The 18,629-nt window shown below is 48.1% G+C and overlaps 1 protein-coding gene across 1 annotated transcript; it reads left to right on the top strand.

Moving 5' to 3' along the window:
• The first annotated feature begins 16,360 nt into the window (after positions 1-16,360).
• Positions 16,361-17,370, top strand: LOC146757514 (olfactory receptor 14C36-like). Its single transcript, XM_085520728.1, has one exon. It carries the CDS (start codon positions 16,361-16,363, stop codon positions 17,324-17,326), a length of 966 nt encoding a protein of 321 aa, XP_085376854.1. The 3' UTR covers positions 17,327-17,370.
• Positions 17,371-18,629: the final 1,259 nt, after the last annotated feature.

The following is an 18,629-nucleotide window of genomic DNA, read 5'->3' as shown; positions in this document are numbered from 1 at the left end:
ACCTGGGTATGGGCAACCCTGGACATAAACACTGTCTGTATATTGGACACATGAGAGACGTCTGACTGAAAAGGATTGGGGGTCCTTCTCAACATAAAATTTTAAGTGAGTCAGCAGTGTGCCCAGCCAGCCAAGAAGGCCAACAGTCCCCTAAAGTGCATCAAGCAATTTATTGTCAGCTGGGTGGGAGAAAGGTTTGTCCCTCTCTGCTCTGCATTGCTACTGCCTCACTAGCAGCACTGGGTGCACTTCTGGGCACCGCAGAACATAAAGGACATCAAACTCTGGGAGAGTGTGCAAAGGAGGGCACTGGAACTGAGAGATCTGAAGTTCAGAGTTTCACTGGGATTGACTGCTTGTTCGGACTGGGCCCTTCTCACACCCCACATCCTGTGATGAGACACAGGGCACATGTGGGATATGAACTTTAACAGCATCCTTGCACCACATGCAAATGCTTTTCCCAGTGCTTCAGTGTTCCACCACCCATTGCTTTCAACATAGTTTTCAACACCCCATTGTATCTTTTAATTTTACCAGAAGCTGGTGCATGGTAGGGAATATGATAAATCCACTCAATGCCGTGAACTTTGGCCCAAGTATTTATTAAGGGAATTTTTGAAATGTGTCCCATTATGAGACTCAGTTCTTTCTGAGGTGTCATGTCTCTATAGGACTTGTTTCTAACAACCCAATATTGTGTTTCTGGCAGCAGCATGGGGTACTGCGTATGTTTCAAGCCACACAGTGGTTGCTTCTACCATGGTAAGCACAAAACGCTTATCATTATGAGATCCTGGCAAGGTGACATCATTCACCTGTCACTCCTCCCCATATTTATACTTTTGCCTTGGCCTTCCCCCCAGAGAGGCTTCATATTCTTGGCTTGTTTAATTACGGCACATGATTCACAGTCATGAATAACCAGTGCAATAGCATCCATAGTTAAGTCCACCCCTCAGTCTCTAGCCCAGTTATATGTTATGTCCATTCCTTGATGGCCTGAGGTCTCATGGAACCATCAAGCTTGAAATAATTCACTCTTGTTCTGCCAGTCCAAGTCTATCTGAGCCATCTCAATTCTGACAGCTCGATCTACCTGATGGTTGTTTTATTGTTCTACAATAGCCCGACTCGTGGGCAAGTGTGCATCCACGTGACACACCTTTACAATCATATCTTTTTTTTGAGCAGTTATGTTTTTCTACAGTTCAGCAGCCCAAATAGGTTTACACCTCCGTTGCCAGTTATTTTGTTCCCACTGCTGTAACAACCCCCATAAGGCATTTGCCACCATCCATGAGTCAGTATAAAGATAAAGCATTGGCCACCTCTCCCGTTCAGCCACATCTAAGGTCAGCTGGACAGCTTTTACCTCTGCAAACTGACTTGATTCTCCTTTACCTTCAGTGGCCTCTGCGACCTGTCGTGTGGGGCTCCAAACAGCAGCTTTCCATCTCCGATGCTTCCCTACAATATGAAATGATCCATCAGTGAAAAGAGCATATTTCTTTTCATTTTCTGGTAGTTCGATGTATGGTGGGGCCGCTTTAGCACATGACACCTCTTCTCCTGGTGATGTTCCAGACTTTTTATCTTCAGGCCAGTTCATGATCACTTCTAAAATTCCTGGATGATTGAGGTTCCCCATCCGCGCTTGTTGTCTAATCAGTGCAATCCACTTGCTCCAGGTGGCATCGGTAGCATGATGGGTGGAGGGAACCTCCCGTTTCAACATCCAGTTCATCATTGACAGTCGAGGTGCCAGAAAGAGCTGCATTTCAGTACCAGCTACTTCGGAAGCAGCCCGAGCCCCCTTATATGTGGCTAAGATCTCCTTCTCAGTTGGAGTGTAGCACTCTTCAGACCCCTTGTACGCTCAGCTCCAAAATCCCAGGGGTCAGCCTTGGGTCCCTCCTGAGGCTCTTTGCCACAAACTCCAAGTGGGACCTTTCTCCCCAGCAGCAGTATAGAGGATGTTCTTTACATCCTGTCCAGTCCGTACTGGCCCCAGGTCCACGGCACAGGCTATCTCCTGTTTAATCTGTTCAAAAGCCTGCTGCTGCTCTGGGCCCTATGCAAAATCATTCTTCTTCTGCATCACCTGATAAAGGGGGCTTACAATGAGGCTGTAGTTTGGAATGTGCATCCTCCAAAAGCCCACTGCACCCAGGAAAGATTGTGTCTCTTTTATGCTAGTTGGTGGAGACATGGCAGTGATTTTGTCGATCACTGTTGGGATGTGATGACATCCATCCTGCCACTTTATACCTAAGAACTGAATTTCCTGGGCAGGCCCTTTTACTTTGCTTCACTTAATAGCAAAACTGGCTCATAGAAGAATTTGAATTATTTGCTCTCCAGCACAGCAGCACTCAGTGGGGGTGTGACCTCATTCAGGCCACGGTAGTCTACTGTCAGCCTCCATTCTCCACTGGCTTTACGCACTGGCCATATGGAGCTGTTAAAAGGTGAGTGAGTTTTACTGATCACTCCCTGATTCTCCAACTGGCGAATCAAATCATGAATGGGGAGCAAGGAATCCCTGTTGGTGCAATACTGCCGTCTATGCACTGTCTTTGTAGCAATCGGTACCTGCTGCTCTTTTATTTTTACTCATAGCAGCCTCACAACAGACGGGTCCTCTGACAGGCCAGGTAAAACTGACAGCTGCTTAATGCTGTCCATATCTACAGCAGCGATTCCAAAGGCCCAGTGATACCCCTTAGTATCCTTGTAATGCCCTCTTCTGAGGTAATCAATACCAAGTATGAACAGAAACCCTGGGCCACTCATATAGGATGTTTTTTCCAGTCTTTACCAGTGAGGCTTATTTCAGCCTCCAACACAGTCAATTCTTGAGAGATATCCAGAAATATGGATTGATTCTGTCCCTTCATGACTGGAAGGCATTAGGGTGCACTGTGCACCGGTATCCACCAGTGCCTTATATTTCTGTGGTTCTGATGTGCCAGGCCATCGAATCCACACAGTCCAATAAACTCTATTATCCCTTCCTCTCCCTTGACTGAGGGCAGGGCCCCTCTATTGGTTACCTGTGATAACTGGAGCAGCCGTACTGGTGGTTGGACTGTTTTGTAGTTCCCTCACCCGTGCTCATAGTACAGGAGTAAGCTGGTCATGCCACTTCCTCATGTCTTCTCTGTGGTCACGTAGGTAACGCCACAAGGAAACACGCAGTGCAATTTACTGTTGTTCCTTGCTCAAGCTGGAAAGCGTTTGTGTCTAATAGCTGAGATTTTTAATGATACACATGAAGGCTTTATGATCGTTAATTTCTTTACGATCTCTCGCTTTCAACTGAAGCAGCAGCTAGGCCAATTACCAAGTGACACCAAGGTGATGAAGTGGCAAAATGGCGATTTATTGAAACAGACTCGTCCTTATATAACCTACACCTTTTCGTCTACACCCACTGTATTACACTAAGATTCTTCCAGAATATGGGGAAGGGCCTGTCACATCACAACAAGCTACAACAAGAGATTCATTCTGGTGCCGTGTGTACTCCTTTCTTACGCCTTGGATTTCAGTCATCTTCAGGGTTTGACAAATAGTAACAGAGATTTCCTCCTCATCACTCTCTTCGTCATGCCACTTTTCCTTTTGCCTTTCTTGGTACTGATCCAGACCTGTCACCTGGATCTTCTGTTGCCTCCTCCTCCACTTCTTTTTTCCGTTCTAGACGTGAGGACATCCATTTCCATTTCTTGCCTTCCACAGAGGCAACTGATATTGTTGCTGGTGCCTCCTGTGACTGATCAAAATTGACTTGGGGATTTCCCTTTTTGGCTTGAACCTCAGCTCAGAAACTCTCTCTTTTCGGAACAGTGTTATATAGAGCACGTTAAGCACAATTCAAGCCCCAAATAAGTCATACCCCCTTAGATCTATCTAGGCTGCACCATCCCTGACTCAAATACTGGCTTAGTTTCTCGGGATCCCACAGGTGTTCAAGAGTTAAATCCCATGACATTGCGGGCCCCCATGTGTTGGCGAACCTGAAGGCAAAAGGTCAGTGTTCTAGGACAAACAACCACACACCAATATAGTTAAATATAGCTGTGTCCATCTATTGCCTGAAAAGCCGTACTTTTATAGCAAAGAAACAAGGGTGTACAAAAATCACACGTACTAATTGGAAGAAAGCTTCTGCAATAAGAACCCTAAAACCCCTCTTCAAAGCCACGAGCCTTTCACTCTTTTGCTAGAGGTGTCCTTGGTTCTCATGCTGTTTATCCTGCTCCGCAGCTGCTGCTCTGTAAAGTGCTTATCTTGATCCATGGCAGCTGCTGTGTAAAATTCTTCTTGTATTAAAACAGAATGGCAGTTCCCTGGGGTCTCCAACACACCTCCAGCCAGCTGGCAAATGATTCTGAGGACCTTCAGGAAAGACATGCCCAGGGTTGTGACAATGTTCACTGGACAACTGTGAGCCCCACAATGGGTCTCGTACCTGTGTGCCATTTTCTGAACACCAGTAGCACGGTGTAGATGCAAGGCCCAGCCAGGCAAAATCAAAACATGCTTCTGGAAGGGGATGCTTTCTGAAGAGTCTTTACACTAATGAGAGGACCACAAACATTCACTCAGCTAACTCCAAATCTCTGTGCCTTTGCAGGCCTAGGGTCTTGTTTGGTTCACAGAGACATGGTGGACATGGAGACAGTGTGCATGTTTGGTGGCCCTGCTAGGCAGGGGGGTTGGAACTACATGATCCTTGAGGTCCCTTCCAACCTGGGTAATTCTGTGATTCTGTGATTCTGTGGTGGGTTGATTCTCAGCTCTGTACTGTAGCAAATGGGGTACAGATTCTGCATGACGGATGGGCAAGGAAGAAGAGAAAAGGCTGCTGCCATCCATGAGAGGGCACTGAGCTCTGCCTGGGGATGGCAGAGGAGCCAGCTGAGAACTGATGGAAAGGGCTCAGAGAGGAGAGCGGCAGATTCTGTTCCTTGCTTCCTGATCAGGAAGAACAAGAAGAGGGGACAGGCAGGAATCTGAGTTACAGCTGGGATGGAATTGTTTTCTTCAGACTTCCTGCTGTGGTGCAGTGTTTTGGTTCTAGGAGAAAACCATTGATAACACTCTGATGTTTACAGCTGCTGCTAAGCAGTGTTGTACGGAGCCAAGGCCATGGTCAGTGGAGGGCACATGGAGCTGGGAGGGAACAGAGTGAGGACAGCTGACTGAAAGTGGCCAAAGGGACGTTCTCTATCAGCTGACAGCAAGCAGAAATTGTATTGAAAGGGGTGGGAGTTCATCTCAGTCTCTTCACTGCCCAGGGCCCAGCTGAGCATCAGTCTGGTGGTGCTGAGCAAGTGCTTGTGCATCAGTTGTTACATACGATTCCATATCAACGGATATATAGTGATAACTATTACTCCTCTTCTTTTATCTCTCTTAGTAAACTGCTTTGTTACAACCCAGAAGTTGTATTTTTTTCCCAGTTCTCATCCCCATCCCACTGGGAATGGGGCAGTGCACAAAGCACTGTGTGCTGCTGAGCCACATGTTGGGTTCAGCAACCACAGTCATTTTGGTGCCTGATGTGAGGCTCCAAGGGTTGAGATAGCAGCACATCTGTCCAGAGCGAGATAACTCAGGGCTTTGTGGGAGTTGGAGAAGTGCAGGCCATGGTGCTGATATGTGTGGATGTGCTCCCTATGTGTGGAGCTTGTTGAGTCTTCTCATGAAGCTTCACTGCACAGCTCCTTACTTGGTGCTTGGATGCAGGATTAGGGTATTTATTTTGCTATGCTGTGTGACCTCAGTTTGTACCACGATAAAATTGGCAGCTGACAAAGTGAAGTTTTGTGCACATTCAGCTCTGCGGTCATCTTTGGGTTTTGGAAGTAATATTGTTCATATGATTAGGAATTACACAATTTACATTGTCGCCTCTGTGAGTCCAGGGGTGTACTGGATATTGTGTTGAGGGACATGGTTTAGTGGGAGCTATAGGTAATAGGTGAACGGTTGGAATGGATGATCTTTTAGGTTTTTTCCAACCTTGGTGATTCTATGAATCTATGATTTATCCCCCATACAGATGCACTGATAACTTCCAGCATCATCCATGGAGACGCTGTGAATTTTCAGGGTGTGTTTCTTCCCGACAATTTGCAGTTCATATTTTTCACTGGCCTTGAGCTCCTTCCCATCCTTCATCCACTCCACAGTAGCACCTGTGTCTGAAAGCTCAGCCTGCAGTTTGGCTTCCTCACGCAGCCGAGCAGAGATCTTTTCTACATCTTTGCTCTTATTGGTAAATCTCACTGCAGCACCTGTCAGGAGCAAAGGCCGCGTTATTTCTATTTATATCAGGCTAACGTGGTCAATGTTTCCTGCAACATCTCTGAAAAAGTATCACTTTCTGTTCCTGCACTCATCATTGGGTCACTGCTGAGCAATTCAAGATGTTTCATTTGGTCTTCTTGCCGGATTTACTAAGTAAAAATCAACCAAACATCTCCTTCTACTGATTAAGAATGCTCTAAACATGCTTCTGCAGAGGTTTCCACCCAATGACAAACAGGTCCTCCCATCATGAATGTTTATTTGTTCTATTTTGTCATGCAAAGCTGATTGATAAAGATATTATTGGAATGATTGCTCCCCTACTTCTAAACTATTCCAGTGCAATCAGAAAGGCTGTCTGAACCTGGAGCTGAAAGTACTGCTCTATGGTGATGCAGTGGTAAACCTGGTGACTGAATGCACTGGCCAATAGCTGTGAACTGCAGACATTCATCAGCTGGCATGGAGCAATCTGGTTCAGATACCAAGCAGCTGGGTAGATTGGCTTACCCTACACTCAGTGCTATCATGTTTAGGTCATTACCAGGACTCACGTCAGTCCATGTGATGCAGTTTCAGGTATTTGGTACAGTCAGTGAATGCCTGCAGCCCCAGTTCTAATCATCAGATCACAGCAACTATGCCTTGACTGTAAGAGGAAAGGAGAATGATCAAAGCAAATACCTCTCACTCTCATCTTGGTGCTGACATCAACATTTTTGGCAACAAATTTCATTTCTGCTCCATCATCGTTCTTTGTGACGATCTTTATGATTAGGCTGTGAGTAGTTTGGGTTCTCTTGATGATGCAAGTCTCGCTTTCCTGTAAGACCTTACTATTGGGTAGTATTGGGTTTAATACTGGGTGATAAGGAGGTTATCAGGAGTACCCAGCATGGGTTCACCAAGGGGAGGTCGTGCTCGACCAACCTGGTGGCCTTTTATGAAGATGTCACTAGCTGGGTGGACAGGGGGAGGGCGGTAGATGTAGTCTACCTGGATTTCAGTAAGGCTTTGGATACTGTCCCCCATGACATCCTTATACCAAAGTTGAGGAAGTATGGGATAGATGAGTGGACAGTGAAGTGGGTCGAGAATGGGCTGACTGGCAGAGCACAGAGGGTTGTTGTTGGCGGTGCGGTGTCTGGCTGGAGGCCTGTAACTAGCGGCCTCCCCCAGGGGTTTGTACTGGGTCCAGTCTTGTTCAACGTCTTCATCAACGACCTTGATGAGGGGATAGTGACCACCCTCAGCAAGTTTGCTGATGACACGAAGTTGGGAGGATTGGTTGACATGCCTGAATGCTGTGATGCCATTCAGCGAGACCTGGACAGGCTGGAGAGCTGGGCAGTAAGAAACCAGATGAGGTTTAACAAAAGCAAGTGTAGAGTCTTGCACCTAGGCAGAAATAACTGCATACACTGGTACAGGCTGGGAGAAGAGCTGCTGGAGAGGAGCTCTGCTGAGAGGGACCTGGGTGTCCTGGTGGACGACAGATTGACCATGAGCCAGCAGTGTGCCCTTGTAGCCAAAAAAGCCAATGGCATTATGGGGTGCATTAAAAAGAGTGTGTCCAGCAGGTCGAGGGAGGTGATCCTCCCCCTCTACTCTGCCCTGGTGAGGCCTCATCTGGAATATTGTGTCCAGTTCTGGGCTCCCCAGTACAAAAAAGACAGGGATCTCTTGGAAAGAGTCCAGCAGAGGGCCACAAAGATGGTGAAGGTCCTGGAGCATCTCCCCTATGAGGAGAGACTTATGGAACTGGGTCTGTTTAGCCTTGAGAAAAGAAGGCTGAGAGGGGATTTGATCCAGGTTTATAAATACCTGAGGTGTGGGGGCCATAGTGGCAAGGCTGGTCTCTTTTCAGTAGTGCGTGGGGATAGGACTAGGGGTAATGGGATGAAAGTACAGCATAGGAAGTTCCGCACGAATGTGTACAAGAACTTCTTTACAGTGAGGGTGACGGAGCACTGGAACAGGCTGCCCAGGGAGGTGGTGGAGTCTCCTTCTCTGGAGATATTCAAGACCCACTTGGATGCCTACCTGCGTGACATGGTGTAGGGAGCCTGCTTTGGCAGGGGGGTTGGACTTGATGATCTCTAGAGGTCCCTTCCAACCCCTACGATTGTGTGATTCTGTGATTCTGTGAGTAATAGGCACCTGAGAGTGCAGAGTTATTCAGCTGACCAAATGGATGAGTACACCAAAAGAAGAGACAGATCTTTCTCTATACGTCTAGTGAAAATTCCAGAGCTTATGCCATTCCAAAGCTGTGACAAACACACATTCTGTCACTGATGGCACCTTTCTTTGTTTTGGGCTCTCATTTAAATGGCATTTCCGTGGGGTCTCCAGCACACCCTAAGCCAGCTGGCAAATGCAGCCAAAGACCTTCAGGAAAGCCATGTCCTGGTAGTGTCAGTGCTTGCTGGACAACTGTGAGCCCCACAATGGGTCTCGTTCCTGTGTGGCACCTTCTGAACACCAGTACCATGTGGTAGATGCGAGACCAAGCCAAGCTAAATCTAGTCATGCTTCTTGAAGGAGATGCTTTCTGAAGAGTCTTTACACTAATGAGAAGACCACAAGCATTCACTCAGTGAGCTCGAAATCATTGTGCATTTGCAGGCCTACAGTCTTGTTTGTCTCGCAGAGACATGGTGGGATGGTTCCTACCTCTTAGCTGTAGAAAATGGCATAGAGAATCTTTTTGAAGGATGGCCAAGGAAGATGAGGAACAGCTGCTGCCCTCTGTGAGAGTGCACTGAGCTCTGCCTGGGGATGGCAGAGGAGCCAGCTGAGAACTGATGGAAAGGTCTCAAAGAGGAGAGCAGCAGATTCTGTTCCTTGCTTCCTGATCAGGAAGAACAAGAGGAGGGGGACAGGCAGGAATCTGAGTTACAGCTGGGATGGAATTGTTTTCTTCAGACTGCCTGCTATGGTGCAGTGTTTTGGTTCTAGGAGAAAATCATTGATAACACTCTGATGTTTACAGCTGCTGCTAAGCAGTGTTCTACAGAGCCAAGGCCATGGTCAGTAAAGGGCACATGGAGCTGGGAGGGAACAGAGTGAGGACAGCTGACTGAAAGTGGCCAAAGGGACGTTCTCTATCAGCTGACAGCAAGCAGAAATTGTATTGAAAGGGGTGGGAGTTCATCTCAGTCTCTTCACTGCCCAGGGCCCAGCTGAGCATCAGTCTGGTGGTGCTGAGCAAGTGCTTGTGCATCAGTTGTTACATACGATTCCATATCAACGGATATATAGTGATAACTATTACTCCTCTTCTTTTATCTCTCTTAGTAAATTGCTTTGTTACAACCCACAAGCTGTACTTTTTTTTCTCAATTCTCTTCCCCATCCCACAGGGAATGGGGAAGTGCACCAAGCACTGTGTGCTGCTGAGCCACATGTTGGGTTCAGCAACCACAGTCATTTTGGTGCCTGATGTGAGGCTCCAAGGGTTGAGATAGCAGCACATCTGTCCAGAGTGAGATAACTCAGGGCTTTGTGGGAGTTGGAAAAGTGCAAGCCATGATGCTAATTGTTTCCCTATTTGTGGAGCTTGTTGAGTCTTCTCATGAAGCTTCACTGCACAGCTCCTTACTTGGTGCTTGGTTGCTGGATTAGGGTATTTATTTTGCTATGCTGTTTGACCTTAGTTTGTACCACGATAAATTTGGCAGCTGACAAAGTGAAGCTTTGTGCACATTCAGCTCTGCGGTCATCTTTGGGTTTTGGAAGTAATATTGTCCATATGATTAGGAATTACACAATTTACATTGTCGCCTCTGTGAGTCCGGGGGTGTACTGGATATTGTGTTGAGGGACATGGTTTAGTGGGAGCTATAGGTAATAGGTGAACGGTTGGACTGGATGATCTTTCAGGCCTTTTCCAGCCTTGGTGATTCTATGATTCTAGGATTGAGGTTAAACAATTATTCAGGAATATCACTGAGAGATCTGCCCCAAGGTGAGAAGGCTCTGCATGGCAGGGGGTGTGGGACAGTCTGGGCAGCTGCCTGGAGCAGTGGGCACCCCCAGGGCTTTGGAACTTCATCTCCGAGCAACTGCAGGATCCTGAGAAACTGGTAGAATATTGGGGACAGGTCTGCTGTGGCTCTGGTAGCCCCCAAGAAACACACATGACTGCAGTGTGCCAGATCCAGAGAGCTGGATCTGCTGACAGTGCTGCAACCTCTGCAACTCCTGGCACAGACCCTGCAGCAGCTCCAAGGTTTTGCTACACGTCCTGCAGTTGCTCCAAGCTCTGGGACAGATCCCACTGTCACTCCACCCCTCATAATGAGCTCTGCAGTCACTCCTGCTACGGGTCCTGTAGCTGTTCCAAGTATGGTAATAAGAAAATGGTACAAATTCCTCCCAAGGGAGGAAGTACAGCCCTGCGGTGGCTCCAACCCCTCCAATGAGCCCAGTGGCTGCTCCAACATAGTCACAGGTCCTGTGGTGGTTTCAGCTCTGGCAATGAACTCTGAGGTCACTTCAACTCCTGCAACAGCCCAACAGCCACTTCAGCTCCTACAGTGAACCCTGTGGCTGTTAAAACCCCTGCAACTAGTCCTGGACTTGCAAACAGATGCGCATAGGGATTAGTTCATATATGTTTGCAACTGCATATGTTGTATATGTGTGAAAATACACTAAATATATTATATATGTATAAATACATTTGTCATAATTATTATCCTTTTCTTTTTCTCTTTGTCTCAACCCATAAACCTTAAACCACAGCACTGCCCTGAGACGCTTACAGATCTCCTTGTGACTATTCAATCTGATCTGGTCACACACTGAAGAGCACCAGAAGATCTCAAGGTTTTCTCAGGGAGCAGCTCCTGAGGTATATTCCTTGCACCAGCTTTGGAAGAGGCCTCCCTCCAGTTCTCTGGTCCTTCTCTAAAGGAGCCCTCTTGTTATGGCAGTGCCAGCAAGGAGACCAGCTCTGACACAGCTGTTCATATTGCCGGCTACTGACTGCAGCCCTGGATTGCTGCTGTAGAGGCAACAGGACTGTCGTGAGACACACAAGACCATCAGGACTGCACAAATGAGAGGACTTGAGAGCACTGTGGTGGTGTAGAGATCAGAAATGAAAAGAGCACGTTGAGCTGCTGTCTGTGGCTGTACTTCCCCAAATCCAGACAAAGTAGGAAAAAAGAAAAGCTAAGTAAAAGTCTATTTTGAAACCTTTTTAGGTATACTTTAACGTATTCGGGGAATCTGGATACATGTTTACATGAGCTCTTGGAGTGAAAAAATAGAAATTAGGTAGGAAATAAGTGTAATACATTTTTATTTATAAGTTCAATAACATTTTTTTGCACGTTGCTATATCTCACATAATCAAACAATCAAAGATGCATAAAACATGAAGAACCATCACTGGGAATCCTATGAGGAAGTTGTCCATTTTATGGAAGCTGGAATAGTGCTTATTGCAACACCTTCCTGAGAGCGTGCTTGATCTCCCTGTTCCTCATGTGTCCCCGAAAACCGAGAGGCCTACTGGGAACTCTAGGCGACACGGCTGGAATGCTTCCCACCCTCCAAGAGTCTGAGAGAGAGAGCACTCCAGCCTGGAAACAAGATCATATAGCGTCCTGGTCCCGTGACTCATCCCTGACCGGAGAGTGAGAAGCATTCCAGCTGTGTCGCCTAGAGTTCCCAGTAGGCCTGTCAGTTTTTGGGGACTCTCTCTCTCTGTTTCGTTCGATTTATTAACCTCAATTATATTATATTGTGTTATCTTGTATTCCGATATCATATTTAGTGAAATAAGTTTTTCCTCCTTAGACTGCCGCTGTTTTTATCCCATTTCCCTTTTCCCCCTCCTTTCCGGGCTCCAGGGGCCCTACAGGGTGGCTTCCCCTGTCACGGCCCTAGGTAAATCTAAGTAACCCGTGACAAGTGGATAGACTGTGAGGAGCTCCCTCTGAGAAACAGTCAGAAACAGGTTGAGGGCCTGCGGGTTAGAATTAAAGATGGGACTAATAAAGGTCAGCTGGTGTTAGTGGAATACTACAGGCCACCTGACCAAGGCAAGGCTGTAGATGAGGTTTCCTTGCTCCAGATGCAGGGGGCTTCATGCTCATGGACTCTCGTCCTGGTGGGGGACTTAAACCATCCGGACGTCTATTGGAAAGACCACAGGGCAAGCTGCAAGAGCTCCAGAAGGCTCATGGAATCCATTGATGGTAACTTTTTGGTCCAGATATTGAACAGACCGAACAGAGGTGAAGCGTTGATGGACCTGCTGCTCACCAATGTGGAGGAGATCATCAAACGCGTTATGGTTGGAGGCAGCCTGGGCTGCAGCGACCATGCCCTGGTCAAGTTTGTGATCTTGAGGGATGTGGGCCTGGCAAAGAGTGGGGGCAGGACTCTGAACTTCAGAAGAGCAGACTTCAAGCTACTCAATGGATCAAGGGCCAAGATCCCCTGGAGCTCTGTCCTTAAAGACAAGGATTTTGAGGAGAGCTGGATACTCTTCAAGAATGCCCTCCTGAAAGCACAAGAGGTCTCCATCCCTCTGAATAAGAAAGTGGGCACACGAGGTAGGAAACCAGCATGGCTTGGCAAGGACCTGCTGAGTGAGGTGAGGGCAAAAAAAGGGACATACCAGCTCTGGAAACAAGGCCATGTCACCTGGGAAGAATACAGGGATGCTGTCCAGACTTGCAGATGTGGAATCAGGAAAGCCAAGGCACAGGTAGAACTGAACTTGGTGAGGGATGTGAAAAACAATAAGGAGACATTCTACAGGTACATTGGCCAGAAGAGACAGGACAAAACGGGTGTACCTTCTTTGATAAATCTAAAAGGAGAACTGGTTTCAAAGGATGAAGAGAAAGCTGAGCTAGTGAATGAGTTCTTTGCCTCGGTCTTCACTGGCGGGCAGGATTCTAGTTTTTCTCACGTCCCTGAGCCCTGCATCCCCAAACCTCTATTTGGGGACCAGGGAGGTGAATACCTCCCCACTGTAAGGGCAGAGCAAGTCCGATAGTGCCTCATGAGACTGAATGAGTACAAGCCTATGGGGCCAGGCAGCGTTTATCCCAGTGTTCTGAAGGAGCTGGCTGAGGTGGTTGCCGAGACACTCTCCATCGTATTTGAGAAGTTGTGGCTGTCAGATGAGGTTCCAGATGACTGGAGGAAGGGTCACATCACTCCCATATACAAGAAGGGGAGCAAGGAGGACCTAGGGAACTACAGGCTGGTGAGTCTCACCTCTGTGCCTGGGAAGATCATGGAACAGATCCTCCTGGACAACATGATTAATCACATGAGGAATGAGCGTGCAATCTGAGACAGCCAGCACGGCTTCACAAGGGGAAGGTCATGCTTAACCAATTTTGTGGCCTTCTATGATGGAGTGAAGGTATTGATTGATGAAGGGAAGACAACTGATGTCATTTACCTGGACTTGAGCAAAGCCTTTGACATGGTCCCCCACTACATCTTCATCTCCAAATTGGAGGGATGTGGATTTGATGGGTGAACCACTCAATGGATAAGAAATCATTTGAAAGGCCACAGACAAGGGATGGTGATCAATGTCCAGGTGGAGGCCGGTAACAAGTGGAATCCCCCAGGGGTCTGTCTTGGGACTGGTGCTCTTTAACATCTATATCAGCTACATCAATGATGGAATTGAGTGCACCCTCAGCAAGTTTGCTGATGACACCAAGCTGAGTGGGAAGGTTGACATGGAGGAAGGAAGGGGTGCCATTCAGAGGGACTTTGACAAACTTGAAAGGTGGGCCTGGGTGAACTTAGTGAGGTTCAACATGCTAAAGTGCAAGGTTTTGCACTTGGGCCGTAAGAACCCCGGGCATCTGTACAGACTGGGAGTAGTCCTTCAGATCAGCTCAGCAGAGAAGGACCTGGGTGTCTTGATGAATGAGAAACTTAACATGAGCCAGCAGTGTGCTCTTGCAGCTTGGAAAGCAAATGGTATCCTGGGGTCCATCAGGAGAGGAGTGGCCAGCAGGGATAGGGAGGTGATTGTCCCTCTCTGCTCTTGTGAGGCCCCATCTGGAGTACTGTGTTCAGGTATGGAGCCCTCAGTACAAGAAAGACGTAGAGCTCTTGGAAAGGGTCCAGAGGAGGGCCACGAAGATAATCAGGGGGCTGGAGCATGTCCCCTGTGAAGACAGGCTGAGGGAGCTGGGCTTGTTCAACCTGGGGAAAAGAAGGCTGCTGGGTAACCTCATTGCAACCTTTCAGTATCTAGTATTCTAGGGAACCTGGAACCAGGAGGGGAGTAAACTCTTTGAAAGGGCTGATAATAGCAGGGCAAGGGGACATGGTTTTAAGTTGAAAGAGGGAAGATTTAGGTTGGATGTTAGGGGGAAGTTCTTTACTAGGAGAGTGGTGAGGTCTTGGAACAGGCTGCCAGGGAGGTTGTGGATGCCCCGTCCCTGGTGGTGTTCAAGGCCAGGTTGGACGGGGCCCTGGGCAACCTGATCTAGTAAAGGTGTAAGTTTGGTGGCCCTGCCAAGCAGGAAGGTTGGAGCTTCATGATCCTTGAGATCCTTTCCAACCCGGGTCATTCTGTGATTCTGTGATTCTGCGATTCTGTGATTTTGTGATCCTGTGTTGAATGCCCGAATCTTCTAAATGGGAGGATCCCACAGATATTCTCACATACGGCCGAGTGTATGCTTGTATTTCCGCAGTAGATGGAACCCAGTGGACTCCTGCATACCTGGTATGGCCATAGTTGCTGCCTACCAGGAGCTTTCAGCCGTGGAGCCCCAGGGATATCTCCAGGGGAAGCAGTGAGGAAGAGAAACTCAAATCCTCAAGTGTGCTGAGCTGGGCCAGGCTACTGGGACACTGGGAGCTCATACAAGTGGGCAGTGCTGCAGAGAGACAGCTGTGCCCAGGAGCAGCTCTTGTGCACAACACAGCCTGCAGCTGACAGAAGGAGAGGAGAGAAAGGGGAGAGAGGATGAGTACAGCGTGAGCAGACTGTGAGCTCGGGACAGGAGAGCTCACATGCCATGATACGGTAAGTCTCACTGCAGACCATGCAGCTTGTGTTCCTATAGGGCTAACTAAAACTGAGACATCCCATAGCAGATCTGGCTGCAGGCACTGCAAGTTTCTTTCTTGTGGAAAAAGCTTTCTGCTTTAGCTGAGGGTTTCCATACTGCAGTATGAAAGCACAGCCCTGAGGGCTGCGTGTCCCAGCACGGCTGCAGGCTGTGCAGCCGGGGCTGCAGGTGCCCAGGGCTGTCCTGCAGAGCAGGGTCCCTGCTGTGCCCCAGGGGCTGTGTGCCGGGTATGGGACTCTGCCGCCTGCCAGGCTCAGCACTCAGCCTGCCCGGGGAGCTGCCCAGGGCGCTGCGGGGAGACGGGTGGGGGGAGGAGCCCCCCAGCAGGGCTTGTGCTGCTGCTGCTTGGGGCAGGGGGATCACAACTCCACTGCACAACTGAATGTTGGTAAGGGTACTTTGCAAGAGGAGAGCCAAGGCAGGGATTTTCCATTTCTTGTTCTGAGTGAAAGCAGAAAGGATTGGGGGAAGAAATCTAAGAGGGGCTGTCAACTTTGAACACAGCTCGGAGACTCCCAAATATATCTCCAATCAATTGGCTGTTTTTTGAACAGTCACACAGGCTGTGCTTTCAGCCTCACCTACCTAAAGCAAAAGTTATAGTTGTTTTCTGCAGGCATTAATAGTTCACTGTCCTGCAAACAGGCAGATTTCTCTAAGACAAACTGAAGTGCACAGAGGCTAGGGCTGGGGTCTCGAAGAGCAGCTGCAGTAAAGAGGAAAATACCCAGGAGGTTGGGGTATGATTAGGAAATGAGAAGAAAATAAGAGCTCCCCAGTATTCTACTCCTTAAGGGATGGTGAAGCTCATGTAAGTAAACACAAGTTATGGAGTTAAATAATTATTTTCCTAAGCAAAAGGAAAACTTATAAAGTATAGCAGGAGGAATGTCTCTGAAAATGGTCTGGACTTGTCATTACCTTCTGGTCTCTGAGCAGGACTCCAAGCACAACAACAGCAGATGCCCAACAGGAGCTCCACCAGTGAGTTCCTCCTCCTGGCACTGGCAGACACATGGCAGCTGCAACTCCTGCACTTCTGTCTCTTCCTGGGCATCTACCTGGCTGCCCTCCTGGGCAACGGCCTCATCAGCACAGCCGTAGCCTGCGACCGCCGCCTGCACACCCCCATGTACTTCTTCCTCTTCAACCTGGCCCTCCTCGACCTGGGCTGCATCTCCACCACTCTCCCCAAAGCCATGGCCAACGCCCTCTGGGACACCAGGGCCATCTCCTACACAGGATGTGCTGCACAGCTCTTTTTCTTTGTCTTCTTCATGTCAGCAGAGTATTCCCTTCTCACCATCATGTCCTATGACCGCTACGTTGCCATCTGCAAGCCCCTGCACTATGGGACCCTCCTGGACAGCAGAGCTTGTGCCACCATGGCAGCAGCTGCCTGGGGCACTGGGGTTCTTCATTCCCTGCTGCACACTGCCAGTACGTTTTCACTGCCTCTCTGCCAAGGCAATGTTGTGAACCAGTTTTTCTGTGAAATCCCCCAAATCCTCAAACTCTCTTGCTCTGGCTACTACCTCAGGGAAGTTGTGTTTCTCATTTTTAGTGTCAGTTTAGCCTTTGGGTGCTTTGTTTTCATAGTTGTGTCCTACGTGCAGATCTTCATGGCCGTGCTGAGGATGCCCTCTGAGCAGGGACGGCACAAAGCCTTCTCCACGTGCCTCCCTCACCTGGCCGTGGTCTCCCTATTTGTCAGCACTGACTTTTATGCCTACCTGAAGCCCCACTCCATCTCCTCTCCATCCATGGACCTGATGGTGGCACTTCTGTACTCAGTGGTTCCTCCAGCATTGAACCCCCTCATCTATAGCATGAGGAGCAGGGAGGTCAAGGATGCAGTGAGGAAAGTGATGACCAAATGTATTTCAAAAGCAGTGAACTGCCCACCTTTTCGAATTCTTGACTTGTAATGCAGCTTTTTACTGAATCAAACTCTCCTTTTTGTTTGTTTTGTGCCAATTTATCTGTGTAATTTATTGTTATTATTTTAAAAGTAATACTATAGTGATTTTCATTACAAAGTCATTACTCAAATCATTTCCTCTTCAGCTTGTACCTTTGTAGTTTAGCCCAGACACTCTGTATATAGTGAAATGGGCTCTCTGTGAACCATAACATAATAAAGGTCATGCAGTGACTCTGTCCATCCTCCTTCTTGTGAGACGTTTCTGGAGCTGTCAAGGTCTGATGTTCTCAGAAGCCCACAGTCCAGCAGGAATCACACAGCTGTTCATCCGTCTGTGCAATCAGCCTGCAACAGCTGACGGGCCATCCCTGGGCTCCTGGGTGGGGTCTGTGTTTTCAGGCTCACATCGTCAGTGCCTCTGAGTGTTCAGCAGCAGCAGCTGGTTTGTACGTTGGTTGTCAGATTCCTTCTTCCTCATTCCCTGAGAGACCCTGCACTGGACAAGTTCTTGGATATGGGTTATCATGTCAGAATTGTCCAAGCTTCCTCCAGGGCTTCTTCCATTTTGTACAGAGAGGTGGTCACTGCCTCCTGGATGGTATGTGGAAGAGGAACTGTGCACAAAGCTCTGATAGGTCCTACAGGAGACATTCCGGAACATAGGGATGTAGGTAGAAAGCTGCCCCTAATGAGATGACTGACATGAGGTCAGGAGAATCCTGGAGAACAGAGATGGGAGAGTGAGGGTAAGGAAGAGGAGCCTACATGCCCTGCTTATATGCATCTCCACCAGAGAAGGTGACCCACCATTACCACTGCTGAAACACACCTCGCTCTGCCTAGCTCTGCTCACATCCACTGTTTGGTCTCCAGAAACATTCAGCAAATATTGGTCAGTGTCAACAAATGTAACTTTTTTACACTTGTTGTTATTGAATGGCACACTTTTGCTTCATATGCACTTCTATGTCAGATGCCATTCTGTCAGGCTGCCCATCTGCTGACAACTGTCACCCGGCAGCAACACGTAATGAGATGTTGTTGGGAAGGTTCATCCTCTACAGTCACATCTCCAACATCCGCCTTTGATTTCACAGTCCGTGTCACATAAGATGAGGCATTATTTCTGAAGCAGCTCTTATCTGAGTTAACAGTTGGTTGACCTAAGAGGTCATTTCTAACCTAAATGATGCCATGGTGGGGAGATCACTGCAGTGGAGGCTGTATGTTAAGCAGCCTGAGAACTCAGACCACATCACATTTCGCTTGTTCAGTGTCTGACTGTTACAAAAGCCTGCTTCTTTTTA

Source organism: Coturnix japonica, chromosome 20 (genome assembly GCF_054131305.1).
Source record: "Coturnix japonica strain WE chromosome 20, WE-NBRP24, whole genome shotgun sequence".
Taxonomy (NCBI): domain Eukaryota; kingdom Metazoa; phylum Chordata; class Aves; order Galliformes; family Phasianidae; genus Coturnix; species Coturnix japonica.
This window is presented reverse-complemented; position numbering and strand designations above follow the sequence as displayed.